This window comes from Gekko japonicus, unplaced genomic scaffold (genome assembly GCF_001447785.1).
Source record: "Gekko japonicus isolate JY-2015 unplaced genomic scaffold, Gekko_japonicus_V1.1 scaffold547, whole genome shotgun sequence".
Classification (NCBI taxonomy): Eukaryota; Metazoa; Chordata; class Lepidosauria; order Squamata; family Gekkonidae; genus Gekko; species Gekko japonicus.
This window is the reverse complement of record NW_015167551.1, coordinates 38,985-57,959: the sequence shown is the minus strand read 5'-3', so window position 1 is coordinate 57,959 and position 18,975 is coordinate 38,985. Positions and strand designations below refer to the sequence as shown.

At 47.5% G+C, this 18,975-nt stretch overlaps 1 protein-coding gene across 1 annotated transcript in view; it reads right to left on the bottom strand.

The window, feature by feature from the left end:
- Positions 1-1,974: 1,974 nt before the first annotated feature.
- Positions 1,975-18,975, bottom strand: part of MFSD2A (major facilitator superfamily domain containing 2A) — a 50,855-nt gene continuing 33,854 nt past the window's right edge. Inside the window, exons 10-14 of the mRNA XM_015413688.1 lie at positions 12,790-12,873; positions 8,889-9,001; positions 7,723-7,866; positions 6,218-6,394; positions 1,975-2,736 (exon numbers count right to left, since the gene is read on the bottom strand). Of these exons, the coding sequence (XP_015269174.1) occupies positions 2,673-2,736; positions 6,218-6,394; positions 7,723-7,866; positions 8,889-9,001; positions 12,790-12,873 (582 nt within the window). The 3' untranslated portion in view covers positions 1,975-2,672. The remainder of the gene's footprint in view (positions 2,737-6,217; positions 6,395-7,722; positions 7,867-8,888; positions 9,002-12,789; positions 12,874-18,975) is intronic.

The following is an 18,975-nucleotide window of genomic DNA, read 5'->3' as shown; positions in this document are numbered from 1 at the left end:
CGGTTTATGGTGGCGTGCTAGCAGACTCACCTCCCGGACCTCCCGGGGGTGAAGCTGCGCTCCAGCCGAAGAAGGGGGTACGCAGGCTCGCAACCCTCCCCAGGGGCCCAGCGAAGGGACCCTGGCCATGGAACTTATAAGAGTTCGCCTCTTTGACGGCGGAATGCCGGAGAATTGAGGCACCTCTTTGTTCCGACAGTTCTCCGTGCTGTGAGACCGTATGGACTTAGTGACGCTGACCGGGACAAGCACAGGAGATCACGCAGCAGAAACGAAATGAAAGCGAGGTCGAATGACCAATTATGAACGTGAGTCAATTGCGAAGCATTTAAAGGGAAAAAGATAGCTCCCCACCGAACGGAAAAGAAAAAAAAATGAGCAGGGAGGGCGGAAGAAAACGCAAGGAAACTGCCTAGAAGTACTTACCAAAGTGAATCTAAGCGGTCAAGCGCACATTCAGAGACTATTAAAAGAATTGCGAAAGTAAACAAACGATAAAGATGGCGGGGAAGAAGGACAAAGAAAGACTTTTGAAAGCGAAAGGGTCTGAGAGCCCAAAACCGGAAGTTACCAGTGAGGTGGCAAAGTCTATAGCGGATTATATGCGCCCTCTGCTGGAACAGCTGAATAACTTCAAGGAACAGATGTCTGTAGTTACTCAAAGCATTACTGCACAACAAACCCAGATAAGCGATTTGATACAAATAATGAAGCAAGATGCTGAGAAAGTAAAGGAAGTGGCTGTAACTACACAGAAAGTGAAGAAGAAAGTGCAAAAGCTGGAAAGGAAACAAATCTCCATGGAAGATCAACTGTTACAAGTCCAAATGGAAAAGGCCAATATGATCCTTCTTTTCCAGGGCGTGCCAGAGAACAGAGGGGAGAATCTTAAAGAAGTGATGAGTGAACTGCTAGCCCCAGCGACAGAAACGAAGGCAGAATTGTTGCTTAATGATATGGATGTGGTCTATAGATCATATTCAGGTTACATAAAGAAAAATAATCTGCCTGGGGAAATTGTAGTAAGATTCTCGAAGAGGCATGTCAGGGATGCAATCCTGAAAGCGGTTGCTGGAACACCCCTGAAAGCAGGGGAAAACACCATCAGAATGTCACTTTCAAGATTAAAGACAAAAAAGAAAAGATTGACTCTGTTCTGAAAGCTCAAGAATTCCTAAGGGTGCAGCTGGGAAGGCCAGAGGACGGGAAAAAAAGAAGAAAGAAGAGGACAGTAAGTCCAGTGGCGAGCTAGACACTGGTTCTTCCGGAGAGGACTCTCTGTCTGAGCAAGGGGCAGCAGCCTCAAAAAGTCCTTACAAGCTGCGAAAGAGAAGGGGAAAGGAGAAGTAAAGGCTGAAGGACTCTGAAATGTGCCTTTGAGACTTTTGTTATGGGATGATTGGGGGTGCTGTTTCTAGACACTTAAACTTAAGCTTAAAAGGAAAAGTATTATAAATGTTTGACTCAGTTTATGAAGGGTTTAATGATGAGAAGACTTGATGTTACTAAGCTAGTTGGAGGGTCTCCTCTCTAGGGTTTTTAGTTAGTAGTGGGTTCTTTACTTTATCCCGTATATGTAGTTCCCCTCCCCTTTTTTCTGTTGTAGTTTTTGTAGTGATTAAAAAAAAAGCCTCAAGGATTGGGACCTTTTGACTCCCTGCTGTAGATTATTCCTCATCCCAGGACAACCAGAAGAAGAGAGGCAACTCCCCTAAAACCCTTGCAAAATTTCCCAGTTTGCATAAAGCCAGCATGATATAGTGGCTACTGTTGGACTAGGTCTGAATCTCCACTCTGCCATGGAAGCTCACTGGGTGACCTTGGGCCAGCCAGAGACTCTCAGGATAAAATGGAGAAGGGGGGATGAGGTCAGGTTCTTGAAGTCCCCATCAGGGGGAAAGCAGGATACAAATGAAGTAAATAAAATAAGTTCCAGTTCTTCTACAGGCACACATACACAATGTGGATGTCATTTTTGCATTTTAATTATAACTATATTAATAGTTCCAGTCATCTTGCTGTACAGACATATACAAATAGGAGAAAAAACATTTGTATTTACAACAAAATTAAGTTATTTTAATTAGGCTCTTTCTGTATATACACACACATAAAAAAACCAGCAAAACACAGGGTATTTCTACATTAGTCACATTTGATTTACAAACCAGTAAGAGGTTCAGTTTGGCAAGGTCATGCCATAGTGTAATATACACTAAGCAGCACCATATGAGTCCACAATACAAATAATAATAATAATAATAATAAAAAGTTAATGGTACCACAGAGACTTGCGCTGTACTCAGTGCCAATGGTATCAGGTGGATTAGTGGGGCTGGCAAGGTGCGGCAACACCCCCGGAACATCACCGCTCAAAAGACCCATGTCATGTGCAAAGTAAAATCCGCTTGGCATCGGTGCTTATTCTATTCAAGAGGTACCTTTACCGCAGCACTGAATACTGTCCTGCATTGTACACACATACGACCCAGTGTTCAGTGAAAATCCCATATGTAGGCCAGTGTTTGGCTGTTTCTCCAGGACATTCTGGAAGGACATTGTAGAGCACTCCCTTCTATGGGAGTAAGTCAGCATCGCTCCTGTGTGACAGAGGCTGCTCCTGCCTAAAGGTCCCCCAGTGTGTAAACAAGTGAAATGAAGGAAAGCCGGGGTCAAACGATGCTGGCTAGCTCTGTGGAGTCCGACTCAGAGCTGCTGTTACTGCTCTCTTCCTCTCTGGGGAAGAAAGGAATGGAGAATTAAATCAAGATTAAAACAAAAAAAACCCACACACTCTTATGCTAAAGGCATCCCTGTTCTGAAACCTAAATAAATGACGTTTCCACAGTTTTCCATTACTCCCCTGGGCCAAAGAACACTTCACTCAGTTTGGTGGCTGGGCCAGCCATTTCATAAGGTGGATCTATGTTCCCAGCATAAAGACATTTGTATTGCAAATGTTTCCTTTGCTGGATTTGTTCCCTGTAACATGTACAAATTCTTCCATACTTTGTGTGAGATGCGCACAACACAGATACTCTGATCACCAGCAAGGCCTGGACGGTTTATAATCCAATTACCGTTCTTGCGATGGATCCTACTACTCCACCGAGCAAAGTTTATTTAAATATTTATGTCTCACCTTTCTCCTTTACAGAAATTAGAGAAGAATGCAGTAAACATACAGTAAGGCATACAACAAACAGCACCATAAAGCATAGTCCTCGTCTCTTTGTCGAAGTCTCCTCCTGAACAATTCCATAAGAAGGTAAGAGAAGCCATGTTGGATCAGGCCAATGGCCCATCCGGTCCAACACTTTGTGTCACAGAGTGGTCAAAACCCAGGCACCATCAGGAGGTCCACCAGCAGGGCGAGAACTCTGGAAGCCCTCCCACTGTTGCCCCCCCAAGCACTGCCCCAGACATAGCTCCATATATACCTTATGGCTAATAGCCACTGATAGACCTCTGCTCCATATGTTTATTTAATCTCCTGTCTACGCTTATAGCCACCACAACTTCTTGCAGGAGTGAATTCTACATGTTAATTACCCACTGGGTGAAGAAGTACTTCCTTTTATCTGTTCAACGCTTGCTGCTCATTAATTTCATTGGGTGCTCTTGTATTGTCAGAAAGGGAGGAAAGTCCTTCTTCCTCAACCTTCTCTATCCCATGCATAGTTTTGTAAACCTCTTATCATGTCACCTCTCAATTTCTCCAAGCTGAAGAGCCCTACCCTCTTTAACCTTTCTTCATAGGGAAGGTGTTCCATCCCCTTAATCATTTCAGTTGCCCTTTCTGCACCTTTTCCAAGGCTACAATTTTTTTTTTGAGGTGCGGTGACCAGAACTGTACACATTCCATTTTACTACAGCCAAATTCACATTGGAAACATGCCCTTCTGATCACATGCCATTTTTGAACTGGCAAGGCAACCTCCTTCAACTTCTGCCTCATCACAGAGGCTTTTGAAGTGACATCATTTCCCCAGTGATGGGATGGGCCCTCGCCAGGTAAGCCACTCTGATATTTTCCCATATCAGCTTCTCCTTGTCAGATTAGGAGTTCAGGGACCTACTGCTTATGTGCCAGGTACCCAGCTCTTTCAAGATTTTTTAAAAAAAGGATGCTGAAATGGTGCTTGCCAGGGAGGAAGCAAAGGAAGGCCAGCAGCACACTTCTGATATATGGCCAGGAGAGTGACAGGGTCTGGGCAAGGCAGTGAGGCCAGGGAACTATTAAAATTATTAGGGACCTAATTTGACATGCATTTTAGTGCATTCATTTGAATTTGCCTGTGGACTTGGGACAGATATTTATTCCCTATCTGAGCATTGTTGCACAATATTACAGGCAGGCACACACGACAGCTAAGGATTATCTTGCATGCATGGGGATTATCATTTCTTCTTTAAGACACTGTTAAGACTGACTGGTTACCTTTCTGTTGAGGCATTGTCAATTTTATTAGTGGATATAGCTATTTCCACCACTGACTTTTGGGAATTGTGTTCGTTCTGGTAGATCCACACTTGTTAATGTCCATTCTTGACAATAGGAAAAGTTGTACAGCCACCCAGACGCCAAAAAACAAAACCCGTGTAATATGTATGTATAACAAGGTATTACATGGATTTGGCTCTTGACAATAACGCTTAAATGGGGTGGTGTTCATTTTTATTTGCATTGACATGTGTCTGTCTTCCATGATATATTTGCTTGCTTCCTGGTATTTGCTGGAATTCATAGATGGAGTATGAAAAAAGGACCAGAAGTCAAAATAGGAAAGTACAGAAATGCTTGTGCTAACTTGGACAGGATTACTCAGCCTTTTATATTTAGCCTCCTTACATTTTTTCCAGACTGCCGCATCAGAGAAACTCGACACCCATTTGGCAATGTGTCATCAGATGCCAGCTGTATTTTCATCATTAAAATTAATGTGTCATGACGAGGAAGACCTCAGAAGCACCAGCTGTCCTTGCAGGATCTGAACCCCCACCAGACACAGGGACCTTAAAAACAGAGCACCGTGCGCGCGTGTGTGTGTTAGCTATGCTGCTGTCACGCTTAGAATGAAGCTTTAATGACAGTTGCCTGTTTTAGAACACAGCAGTAGGACAAGCCAGAATCCCAACCTGCTCATGACTGGATTCAGAGCTGAGTCCAGTAGCACTTTGTGAGACCTTACAATGATTAATGAACTGTCATAACAAGTTAGGACTCGGCAAGCAAAACAAAGCGTTACCAAAGAGGATCATTTTATGGAGGCATGTCATTACTTTTTGTTTGCAAGAAAACCCTCTAAATTGGGAAAAACCAAGCAAATATAAGACGAGATGTTTATTTTATTCATCTGCTGTCGTGGCAGCTGACTTATGGCAACCCTGCAGGGTTTTTCAAGGCAAGAGACGTTCAGAGGTGGTTTGCCATTGCCAGCCTCTGTGCGGTAACCTTGGAATTCCTCGGTGGTCTCTCACATAAATACTAAGCAGGGTAACCCTGCTTAGCTTTTGAGATCAGGTTAGCCGGGGCTATCCAGGTCAGGGCATGTGTACAAGGTTTTTTCCTGTTATAAAGTTTTTAAAAATGAAGTATATAAATACAATTGGTCTCATATCTTTAACACTGGGTGCTGAATTCTAGCTGCTTTGCCAGTCACCAGTCTTTTGACACCTTTCCTGTAAAGTAAAGGTAAAGGTTCCCTTGCTCGAAAGCCAGTCGAATACGACTCTATGGTTGCGGTGCTCATCTCCGTTTCAAAGCCGAAGAGCCAGCACTGTCCGAAGACGTTTCCGTGGTCATGTGGCCAGCATGACTAAACACCAAGGTGCACGGAACGCTGTTACCTTCCCACCGAAGTGGTACCTATTTAATCTACTTGCAATTTCTTGCTTTCGAACGGCTAGGTTGGCAGGAGCTGGAACTAGAGACGGGAGCTCACTCTGTCATGCGGCACACTCGGGTCTCAAACTGTTGAATTACTGTGGCAGGCCAGCACATTGCACAAAAGGTGCACAGAGACACAGAACCTGTGTTGATGGGTTCTGAACCAAATGCTCTGCTACATACAAACCATCAGTCCTTTACCTTCCTGTGGATTGGTAACTCATAGAACATGAGGCCCAGACAGGAGCCCTCAGAGAGCTGCCTTCCCCTGCTATTCTACAGCTTTGTACTTTCCAGTCCCTCTCCAGTTGCAAGTAAGGAGCTCACCTTAAATCCTGCAGGGCCTTCTTGTTTTTCCTTCGTCTCTCCTCATCAATGGGGTACAACTTGAAGAGAAGAAGGCCAAGAATGATCAACGCCACAGGGGCAGCTGAGACGAGCAGCTTCAGGGTCAAATTCACCCTCTCTGGCTGGCTGCAACCCCGGGTCTTGTATCCAGCAAAGCTGTGACATCAAAAAATATTGGTTTAGTCAGTAATGCAGCACCTCAAAATAAAAATATGGACCACTTTACCAAAATTGATCTTCAGTTTTTCCTATTTCTGGCTATAGCTCTATCACATGAAACAAGCCCCTCTTAGATAAGCAGCCAGGTTTTTTGTAGAAGATCAAGAAATCAACCTTCTGAGATGCTACTAGTTAGCCAAAGGGAATTCTCACAAAGGGCACCCTCACTGAGTGCCCCCCGTCCCCCCCAAAAAACATTGAGCTATGAAATTGATAACCATTGCTTTGCATATTATATGCCACACAAATCTGGGCTTTAAATAAAATATAAAAATGGTCTCTCTTTCTCCTTGTGACCCCCCCCACACACACTTCCAAATATAATCTCTTTTCGCAGTGGGAGCAAGGAGACTTGAAGCAAAGGGTTGCAAAGTTTGCAGACTACGTCTAGAACTGTGTGCCATGATAGCTAAATGAAGCTCTTAAGTCAGCAGAATTGGAGACTCCACTGAGATCTGAACACACATATGTTAGGGCCTAAGCACAACACATTCCACCCCCTCGGACCAGTCATCTAACTCACAGGTCAAGACCCACATGTGAATTGTGGAGTCCCTCCTTCTGGGTCACGAGCTGCCATTTTCTGGATGATTTCTTGGGAGGACCTGGTGCAAGTGTGTACACACAGAGAACAAGGGCACCGCGTCTCCTGTATCACCATGTACACACACAACAAGCAGGATGCTGAGGCACAATCCCTCAGTGGTGGAGAGGACTCAGCACAGGCAGGTTCAGATCCCCCCGCAAAAAAAACCCCTTTCCCCTAGTCTGGCCTGCCCTCACCACTTGGTGCTCCAATGCTCCATGCATGCTTGCATCATTAGAGCCCTCCTCACCAACTAGGTCACAACTCTGACCCCTCATTTTCCTGTCACATGACTATCATGTGCTAGCAGCTCAATGGGTCCCATGCTTCCATCTATGTATTAAAGATGACTCCCAGGCCTGGAAAGGTTGAAGACAACTACCACAGACCTCACTAGCTCTCATGCATCTACTAGAGACTCCCACCACTTGGCTTCCCATCTAGAATTTGATACCTTGTTGCTATAAAACCACCAAGCAAATCCTTGTGGTGCCTTAAAGACTAGCAGATTTGTGGCTCAATAAATCTGCCAGGCTTCAGGGTGCTACAAGACACTCTTCTGCTACCATCTTCCAAGAGAAGATGCCAACAATACTTCCCAAACACCAGGAGTAGACAGATGCTCATTCCAAAACTACTATAAAATGCCATCACCTGGCACAGAGAAAGAGGGACTTACTCTAAACTGAGGGTGGAGATCCCAAGAGACACTCCAGAGGCAAACTTGGTGAAGAAGACATAAAAGGAGAAGAAAATCGCTTCATGCCCAGCGGAATCTGGATGCTGAAGCTTGAAGTCATCTATGACATCTGGCAACATGGACCTGTGCAAAGATGAAGGGACTTAAGTCATCAGTCTTCCAAATTATAGGTGGGTGAATAAGTAATCAGTCTTCCAAATTATAGGTGGGTGAAACATGACCACTGGCTGGGAGAAATGTCAGTAATTGAAATCTCTTTGGATTGGGTGTAAAGAAAGCAAAATACACAGGAGTCACCAGGCAGACCTGAACGATGTGTATGGGATTCTGTGAAAACATTTCCACCCAAGAACATAAGAGCAGCCCTGCTGATCGGACACACAGCCCATACAGTCCAGCACCTTGTTTCCCACAGAGTTTTATTGCTTCCAAACATGGAAGCCATTGATGGGCCTATTTGGTATAGTGGTTAAGAGTGTGGACTCTAATCTGGAAGAACCAGGTTTGATTCCACACTCCTCCACATGCAGCTGCTGGTGTGACCTTGGGCCAGTCACAAGTTCTCCCAGAGCTGTTCTCTCAAGAGCAGTCCTCGAAAGAGCTCTCTCAGCCCCGCCTACCACACAAGGGTGTCTGTTGTGGGGAGGGGAAGACCTTTCTCTTCCTCAGGTCCTGGGCTCTCAGAACATAATTCCAGGCTAAATGGATCAATGAAAGTCTATTTTCCCCCAATTTCTCTTTAAGACAGTTCTTCACATAACACACAGTTAACCTGCAGAACTTGCAGCCGCAAGATACAGTGACATCTGCTACTTTATAGGGTTTTCAAAGCAGGTTAGACCAATTCATGAAGGATAGAAGAAGAGATTGGATTTATATCTCGCCCTTCACTACCTGAAGGGAGTTTCAGAGCGGCTTACAATCTCCTTCCCTTCCCCCTCATTCTTTACCAGAGATCCTTTTAGAGGTGATTAAACCGGGGACTTCCTCCATGCAGAATGCAAATGCTCCCATTGAGCCACGGCCCTTACATTTCATGACACACTTTAGAGTTCCACCATAAGATTATGAAGTGTCTGGAGAAGCCGGCTACCTGTTTTCAGCCCTGAAAGCATGAATCTCTAAGTAATTGTAACTACACTTACCATGGCAAAAGGAAGGCGGCAGCCACACTGATCCCAGCTGCGACAGCCACAATGTAGGTAACAGCAAGGTTACTTTTCATGAGTGCAACCAAGATAAGGAATGGTGTGGCTGACTGCAGAAGAAGAGATAATTGTTGTAGTACTTCATTTAAGAGCTTTACAGATATTTTTGTGTATCGATAACATTGCCCCTCGTAGGCAGCACACACGGAGCTTCTCATTTTCTTCCTAACAATGGCAAGTAAGAGATTCAAACATTGTGCTTCCCAATTAGGGTTCCCAACCTTGGGCTGGGAAATTCCTAGAGACCTAAAGGCAGAGCCTGGGGAGAAAAGGAACCTCAGGGGGTATAATGCCAATAAAGCAGCCATTTTCTGCAGGGAAACGTGATCTCTGTCAGCTGGAGATCCATTGTAATTCTGAGAGATCTCCAACCCCTACCTGGAGGTTGGCAACACTACACCCAATGACCAAATCATAGCTTATTATTTATTTATTAGTTTGATTTATATCCCGCCCTCCCAAAGGCTCAGGGGTACTTATCTCAGGGGTGGCCAAACTGCGGTTCAGGAGCCACATGTGGCTCTTTTATACACATTGTGTGGCTCCCGGCAGGGCAGCTGGGGAAGTGAAGGGGAGGCAGGCCTCCCCCAATCGGTCTTCCCTTTCCCAGCCAGTGTTCCCCTCCCTGGATAGGCTTGAGGTGAGGGGGGGGGGGTGGCAGAGAAAGAAAGAAACTAACTTTAAATATGTTCTCAAAGCCCCCTTAAATCCCTTCTCCAAGCCAAGCCAGCTGGTGTGGGGGCATTGGGTGTGTGTGTTGAAAAACACATTTAAAGTTAAAGCTGCATTCTTTCCACCTCTCTCTTCCTTCTTCCCTCCCCATTTATTTGCTTTCTTTCTTTTCTTCCCCCCTCTCTTTCTCTCTCTCTGGCAAATAAATATCATTAGCAAACAAATAAATATCATTGGACAAAACAATCATTATCAATATCTGTTTTTACCCCTTTCGTTTTTATTTTTTGGCAGTCTCATTTAATGTTAATATAAAGCAAATCTGTATGTTTTCAGTAAAAACATGTAATACTTGTTCATCTCTTGTGGCTCTCAGACATCTGACGTTTATTCTGTGTGGCTCTTATGTTAAGCAAGTTTGGCCACCCCTGGCTTATATTACCCCACGAGCTCATCCTAGCTCTCCCTACCACTACAAGTTCAAACAGGCCTGGCCCCTCTCTGAACAGCATCATGTCTGACTGCGTAGCCACAGCTTCTGCTTTCACCATTAACCGACTTCTATACCAGAGAGAGAGCTGCGGTGGCTCAAGTGGTTAAGACGCTGAACTACAGGCTGTGGAAGGTCGGTAGTTCAGCAGTTCGAGACCCGAGTGTGCCGCATGACGGAGTGAGGTCCCGTCTCTAGTTCCAGCTCCTGCCAACCTAGCAGTTTGAAAGCAAGAAACTGCAAGTAAATAAATAGGTACCACTTCGGTGGGAAGGTAACAGCGTTCCGTGCGCCTTGGTGTTTAGTCATGCCGGCCACATGATCACGGAAACGTCTACGGACAGTGCTGGCTCTTCGGCTTTGAAATGGAGATGAGCACCGCGACCCTAGAGTCGGACTCGACTGGCTTTCGAGCAAGGGAACCTTTACCTTTATACCAGAGAGTGAAGCCAGAAGGAGAAGCTGCAGCAATGAGCCACAATGACTGCTAAAGAAAGGAAGGGCAAATTTTCATTGCGTGAGAACAGGAGGGGCCTCACTGATTTGCCATTCAAGTACAGGCCCGTAGTTAGGATTTTTTAATTCAGGGGGGCCTTTAAATAAATCAGGGGGGACGGACCGATAGAATAAAAATAAAATAAAATAAACGTATGCTCGCCAATTGGAGCAGGCAGGATCAGGATTATTTCCATATTGCGGAGGATGGGTGTAAGGGAAGTCACTGACTCTAAGTAACCTGAGGAAGGTTCCCCCCGCCTCCTTTCCCCCTCAACCACATTGGCGGCATGGAGTGCAGGGGAACCAAGGTGAAAGTGGTGGGCTCCTGTTCAGTTCTTTATTTCTTTATTCCTGGCTGGCTTCGGGCTCCCACGGTGACTTTGCCTCCCACCTGCCACCCTGCTGGGGGGGGCTTTCTGCTGCAACACTTCTCAGACTCGGACGCGGCAGCCTGTCCAGGAAGACAAGCCAAAGGAGGAGAGGCGGGCAAGACGACGAGACAACTGCTCTGTTGCTGCTGGTGGCTTGTTTGTGCCTTGCGCTGGCATGGCCGGGCTGAACTCAGAAAGTGGGAGGTGAAGGAAGGAGCCGGGAAGAAAGGCTGAGGGAGTGCTGCGTTCCTCTCTCCCTTGGCGGCCAGCTTCCTCGGCAATGAGGGCACAGGCGCATGCAAGCGAGCAAGGTCTGCAATCTTGCGGTGGAGGGAGAAGGTGCACGGGGGAGGAATTTGTGTGTTCACAGGTTCAGCCCCAGGACCCACAGCTGGCCCCACCTCACCTGCCAGCCCACCTGCCACGCCACCGCAAGCTCAGGATGCACAGCCTGTCAGCCCCCCCTCACCTGCCGGCCTGCTCACCTGGCCGCCCCATACAGCTTTCTGCTGCGGCCGCCCCGTGCTACCAGCTCGGGACTCACAGCCCCTCCCCTCAACCACCAGCCCGGGGTGGAGCCTGCAGGGCTGCTGGCAGGCAGGGAAGTTGTGGGGCTTTGGCAGGAGGTCAGGGGGCTGGGCCCCGAAATGCCCCACCATACTTATGGGCCTGTTTAAGTATGACACCCCTAACCAAGGCCAGTGACTAACCAAGGCCATACACCACCAGGACCTCAAGACTTGTGTCCAAACAGTTTAGACACATTGGGTCAAGATATTATTACCGCGATAATTTTTTTAAACAGCCTAAACACGTGGTTGCCCTCCAAAGGCCAACTTAAATAATTCAGCCTTGCGCGTGCCCTGAGGAAACTAAACAAGTCCGGAAGGGTGAGAGAGGGTGTCATCCGAGACTGCATTCCACAGGGTAGAGGCCACAACTGAGAAGGCCCTTCCCCTGGTGACAGCTAACTGAGCCATGCTGGGGCCAGGCACCTGCAAGAGGCCCCTAGAGGATGACCGAAGGACATTTACATTGGGCATTGTCATTACACGAATTAGCCCTCACAGTCATGTCCTGGGGAAGATTTAAGGAGGCCAGTTTGCCTGCTTTGGTGGGCAACCTCCCAGCCTCACTGCCCTGCTGCATCTTGATAGTACAGTGGGAGGGGTCAGGAGGGGCAAAAGTGCATCCTGCGACACCATTTATGGCTGCACAGATGGAAGTGATACCATTACACTGCAAGACACTCTAGATTTTCCTGAAACACCGTGGTTACCATAGAGTTTTGAGGAACTCCTAGAGCATCCTATGATGTGGTGACAGAGCTTCCAGCTACAAGCGGTGCCATAGGGTGTTATCTGCATAAATCTCTGCCTCCCCAGTTTCTCGGGGGTGGCAACCCTAGGAAGGCAGGAGTGAAAGAGCCATACTTGGGCCCAGCAGTGCCCTGTCAGTCAACCACAGAAAAGCAACAGCAGCAAGGAGCAGATAGGAACAGGACAAATGGTGCACTGCCAATGAGACTCAGAACAATTACAGAAAATACCCTCGAAAGGCTCTTTCATTCATAGCTTCACACTGTTCAATTCTTGCTCTTAGTAGCTTTGCCAAGATCTACCCCAGCTTATTTAGAAGCTGCCCAGCAGGCCGTCAAAGCTGCTGTTTTCTCATTGTTATTGGCCTGGCAGCACCAAGCAAAACGTTTCAGACCCCCTCTGCCCATTACAGCTCCTCGTAATGCTTGGCACGAGTTCCATAAGCCCTCTTTACACCATCCCCTCCTCTCTGGATTGTGTTTACTCACTGAGATTCCAATATAGACCGCTGTTTTCTTTCCAAAGCGAGTAAGAAACCACTGCCAGAAGGGGATGGTCAGAGTGGCAGAGAGCTGCAAGACAGCAGAAAGGAGGAGAAAATGAGAAGAGCCATTACTACATGCATCAGCCACACGGCATCCACTGCAGCAACCCTTCTGATGGAGCGTAGGGCAACCTGCCACGTTGCCTATGTGAGATCAAACTCTTCCGTCTTCACACCAAGTTAATCTGAAGTAGCAGCTGCCAGTCCTCAGTCCCAGTCAGGCACACGTTGAAGGAGTGTGGGAAATGCTTTATTGTCACAGCAACCCTAACCAGGGATCAAAGCGTGCACAGTCACTGTGTCCTATTATTTCATCCATAATGTCAGGGTCAGAGACCACCTGTGAACCACCGACTGTTCAGTCCACAGGCTGCCTGTTCACCAGCTCCTACACTAGCTTCTTGTCACCTTCCACACCCAGCATCCATGCGTTAGTCAGTTTATTATCGCGGTCTTGAGGCCAACGTACAGAGTAAGTATAAAACAGTCATAATATACAAAATACAAAAAACAGAAATCTGAATGTAAGAACTTTTAAAATGCGATTCATCCATGCATTATCTTTGATCCACTTTGAGGGCCTGCCTTTACTTCCCAAAATACTCTCGGCTGGCAGCTCCCCCAGCTCTACCATGCTCAAGCAGCTCAACTTGGTATTCCTCACCAATTCCTCCCTCTAAGCTGTGGAGTCTTGTGAGCAAAAAATCAGCTTTTTGAGCTACTGGCATTAAAGTTGTGAGCGAGCGACTTGGCTACTGTGTAAATCAGTTTGCTTTGGAGCCATCCTTTCTGAGCGAAGACAAAAATGGGTGAGCCGGAGGCTAAAAAACTGTGAGCTAGCTCACACTAACTCAGCTTAGAGGGAACATTGTAATCCTCACTACCTCTTTTACCTTGAATTTTACCTGAAGGGACCGCCTTTCCCCATATGTCCCCCAGAGAGCACTGCATTCAGGGGCCCAGAACCGACTGGCTCTCCTGAGCTGTAAGGAGGCCAGGCTGTCGACAACCAGGGCCAGGGCTTTTTCAGTGGTGGCTCCGCTCTGGTGGAATGAGCTCCCAGTAGAGATCAGGGCCCTGCAGGACCTTTTACAATTCCGCAGGGCCTGTAAAACGGAGCTCTTCCATCAGGACTTGGGAGCCGCCACCAACGCCAAATATCATCAATAGCTAACAGTAGGAGAATAGAGAGCCCCGTGCCCCTGGAATTTTAACAACGGTGCCAGTGTTAATCGCTTCTACGCTATCCGAAGGAGATCTGAGAGCCGATCATCTGGAGAGAGAACTGAGTAAGGCTGCCATTGTTAAAGCAACAACAACCAAGGACAACAATGCCATCACTTCATGCCTTTATGCCATCACTTTATGCCATCAATTGGGTGCAGTACTGTTTTAATGTGTTTTAATCGTTTTATTGTAATTTATGTATTGTTTTATGTAAGCCACCCTGAACCAGCCTCGGCTGGGAGGGCAGGGTAAAAATCTAATGCCCTCCCAGAGGAGGACCCCCCCCCAAGCTTTCAAATCCCACCTTTAAACCCAGCAATCCCGTACCATCTTTGGTTTCACCCCTCAGTCCCATTTCCTTCTGAAGTCCAAAAGCTGGGCAGCACTCATTTCCCATTCCCTCCTTCCTGTGTGTTGTGACCTGTCCCACAAGAGGTTTATATCATATGTGGGGGGAGGGGCTTATGAAAAATGACCCAGCACACCATCAGCTACATATAAAACGCTTCTGAGGCAATCTGATATTTTTCTGTTTAACTTGGGAGAATTTTTCCTTCCATTTTTTTTCTTCCCAGCCACTCTGGTACCTCTTCCACCAAGAAATGGAAACCTTGAGAAGTGACTGCCAGTGTTGTAGCTTCAAAATGAAGCATCAGCTTCTCCGTTCTGACTTGGCAAACCTCAAGTCCTCACCCCACCCTTTCAGAGCAGCAGCTTGGACCACACCCATTTGTAAAGCAAATCAGGAATTTGCTCCAGCCATGTCGAAATTCTTCCCTCCATTCCCACCCATCTGGAATGGAGAGAGGGCCCCCCTCCTTTATGTGCTAAAAGACTGGAAAGAGTTCCAGCTCCACTGCAAAGACAGAAACTGGGGGTATAGTTTTCTCCACTGTCCACAAGACATATTTCACAGTCCCTACAGAACACACAAAAAGGCAATGGCCAGTACCAGCAGCCTGGATCCTTGCCTGGGGAAATCTGAATAACCCACAGAGCCTTTCCCACCCTCCCCTGAGCTCCAGCCCATTAGAAGCAGCAGAGAGATAGCCAAAGCAAAGGGTTATTTGAGCTTTTCTGCCTGATCTCCTTTACAGTGGAAGTGCCAAGAACTAAACCTTGGAGAGTTCTGCATGGAATGTGCATGTCCCAGCCTCTTGCTGAGAATGATAATAAGGTATCATCAATTTCACCTTCATACAGCCTTTGCAAATTGCACATGGCTATTTTTAAACTTCTGTTTCAGTCCAGGAGACTTGTACATCTCTTGCAGCAACTTCCATGCACAATGCATGCCAACAAACACTTTTTTGCCAGATATTCAGCTACAGAAACTCTCCTTTCAAAGTCACCCCCCAAGTTCAAAATCACTCAGCAGTAGCCATCTCCCAGTGCCCTCTAGACCAGTGATGGCGAACCTTTTAGAGACCAAAACCCACTTATTTATCGCAAAGTGCCAACACAGCAATTTAACCTGAATACGGAGGTTTTACTTTAGAAAAAACAACTCATACATTAACTTAAGATGATCCAAACAAAGTAAGGAAAGCCATCCCAAATGCTTTCATTTACTTAAAATTATTTGGCAGAGAATTCGACACTTTAATGATGGTTTGGGCCTGGCTGGGGCGATGGCACGTGTGCCCACAGAGAGGGCTCTGAGTGCCACCTCTGGCACCCGTGCCAAAGGTTCGCCACCACTGCTCTAGACTGAGCCATTCCCCACATTACAGCAAAGCAGGTGGTAGACAGATGGTAAACATTTGGACCACAACATGGCTAATTGTGGGCGGGATGTATATATTGCAAGCTCTTGCACATAAATAAAATGTACCCTCATGTGGTAAACATCTCATCAGGGAAAACGCTACCTTTCCCCTGATAAACTAGTTTTCTAAATGCTGGAAAGGCCATGGCGCTACCACATGATGGTCTTAAAATCCCTCCCAAACTGCAACCTGAAACAGTATTCAGATCCACAACTCTGTGTTCTCATTCCGCCACACAGCAGACAGAAGCCACAGCTTTCAAGTTAGCCTCTCCCTGATGTCCATCTGACAGTCTGCAAACCAGGACTGATGTTTTGAGGAAGGTGGCAGTCAAAGCGAGAGAACAGAAAGGAGATGGAAAGTCAACTCACTTCCATTCAAAGAACTGTTCCTACCCCCAAATAGACTGTTACAAGCATGCACAAGCCGCTGTGGAGGAATAATGGAAACAGGGCAGCAGACTGTTTGGAATGACAGCTAGCTGAACAGTTGTAGGATGGGTATAGGAAGAGACCTTGCAATACCTGAACGATGCATGGTGGATCACTCTCCATGGCCTTTGCGTGTGGCCCCCTTAAGGTCAACTGGCATGTGTGCAGGCAGTGCAGGAAGGTCAATTTTGCATTCCCAAGCAGGAGAAAGTTGCTGCTGCCCCTGAATTACTGTGTGTGTGGTCTCCCAGCACACAGTTTTCTCATGTTAATTTTGGCTCAATCAGCAGATCCATCTGTTTCCCCTCCTCTGCTAAAGCAGGTTAGGACTGGGCATTTGCAACAAGTGCTGGGTCTCAGGAAGCATCTCTTGTAAGTTTTTAGGCTACAAGACATTATCTTTTATGCTACAGGGGACTTTGAGGAAGAAAGGAACCCAACTTTGGAATTTTTAAACCTGAGCCCATTCTGGATTGGGATCATCTTGAAGCTGCTTCCATACAGAAGTTTGCACAGAAAAGTAAGCAAACCCCAGGTGGTCATCTTCGCTCTTTGGTAACTTGGTTGAGCTCTCCTCCCAAGTAGAAAGGATAATTTTATCACATGTAGCAGAGCATACAACCCTGCCCAAGAATTATGGGAGAATGAGGGAACAGGCAATTTATTTATTTCATTTATAGTCAGACACTCTAACCACAACACAGGAGCCTAGCAGGCCTTTCAAAGACCATGGCACATGCCACAGTTGACTCCCGTGTAAGAATGAATTAACAGAGTCACAGGCTTTCTTTTCCTAAGGATCATGGGTTCAGTTTCAGCCTCAATCGCTCTCAAGAGCCTTAGATGTAGGGAGTGTCAGTCCACCCCACACGCAATGGGCTCTCTGCCTTGGCAAAGCATTTAAAAACACAATGCTCCCCTCTCCACTGCCTGCCCCCATCCATCTATTAGCTTGCAAAGACTTTCCCCAGACAAATCGGCTCCATTCTTTTTATTCAGTGTCTCTCTCTGATAAACACTCAAGCCTCTTTCTTCTCATGGTTAAGGGTAAAAAAATGGCAGCATTTAGACAGAAAGGACTTGCCTGTTCGTTATCCTTCACCCCTTTTCATAGCCAGCTTCAAGCATGAAGAAAGGATGCAGTGTTCTCAACAAAGCTGCATCGTTTCAGGAAACAGGTTAAGGAAAAGCTCTTTCCTGCTAAGGTTACGCATCTTTCAGGTCAGCACAAAAACTTCCATTGCAGTTCTTCAAAAAGGACATACCTAACTTCTCTGTTTATCCTTATGGCTGTATTTGCACTTGCAGTTTACTGTCAACTAACTGTTTGGAAAGTACCTCTGGCCAGGAGCCGGTTGGCCCCGGAGCACACTGGAGCGTCACTCCGGGAATGAAGGGCCCGGGGGGGGCACACATGATCAAGCCCTGCCCCCTGCTCCAACAGCCCTCAGTTGGCCACAAGGGAGGCAGAAGGACAGTAAGTTGCTGCCTGCAGAAAGACCTGCAAAGGCCGGGCGCCCCCCCCTCCTCCGCCGCCTCTCTTGGGCCCTGTGCTGGAGCACCGGGCCTGAGAAAGGCCAGCAAAGGCCGGGCGCCCCCCTTCCCGCTGCTTCTTTCGGGCCCTGGGATTGTTTTTGGCTGGCTGGCGGGGACTGTTTCTTGGGGGGTGGGGGGAGTGGCCGTGAGCGCCCGGGCTGCAGGCTGCTCGGGGGCTTCGGCGCAGGCTGGCCGGGAATGTTTCTTGGGTGGTGGAGGGTGGTCTCCAGAAGGCTGGGAAGGAGAGAGAAGCGAGCTCACTGCCTCTGCCTGCCCCATGCCCGGCTCGCCCGCCACTTGCTAGCTGCTGCGTGCCCCCTGGCGCTGCTGCTGCTCCTCAATGGCGCTCCTGGCGATGTGGTGGGGCAACGCTTCCGCCAACCCCAGCCCCGCTGCAGGATGAGGCGGACAACCAGGAGAACATCCTCTCCCAGGTATGGGAGTAGCAAGCCTCCAGAAGGCTGGGAAGGAGAGAGGCAAGCTCACTGCCTCCGCCTGCCCCATGCCCGGCTCACCCGCCGCCACTGCTGCTCGGTGGCGCTCCTATTTCTAGATGCCTACATGGTTGTTCAAGTTGCCCCCGGCCGGAGGTGCGACTCCGAGGCTCTCTTGGCTCTGGCTGGAGCGCCGAAGGCTCCTGCTCAGTAGCATCAGTTTCCCTGCCTGTCCAGCCCTTTCGCGGCTCTCCTGGCTTTCCCTCCTCCCCACCCTCCTCGATCTGCCTCTTGGCTCTCTGCCTCGGTTTTGATGCAGGTTGTGGCGCCCTCCCTCCAGAGCCCATTCATTCTCTTCTTCCCGTGTCTCCCGCACCCTTTGCGCCTCTCTTCTCGCCCGCTGCCAGTTTGGCTCTTTCTTGTCATCCATTCCAGACCGCCTGGGGAATTTTCTGAGCCAGAAAGCAAACAAAAATAACGTTTAAAAAACCCACTTGAGGAAGAGAATGCAACTCTATCCCACCCCATTCCACGTCGCTACTGGGAATGCAACATCAGCCCTGCCAATGTCTCACTAACGCAGGCGGTAGAAGAAAGACGGGTTATAAATGTAAATAAATAAATAAATAAATAAATAAATAATCGCTCGTGTTTGTTGCTGGCTTCGGCCAGATCTGGAGTGGGACAACTGAAGCAAAGAGCCTTTCCTTTGAAAGCGGCAGAAAACACTTTC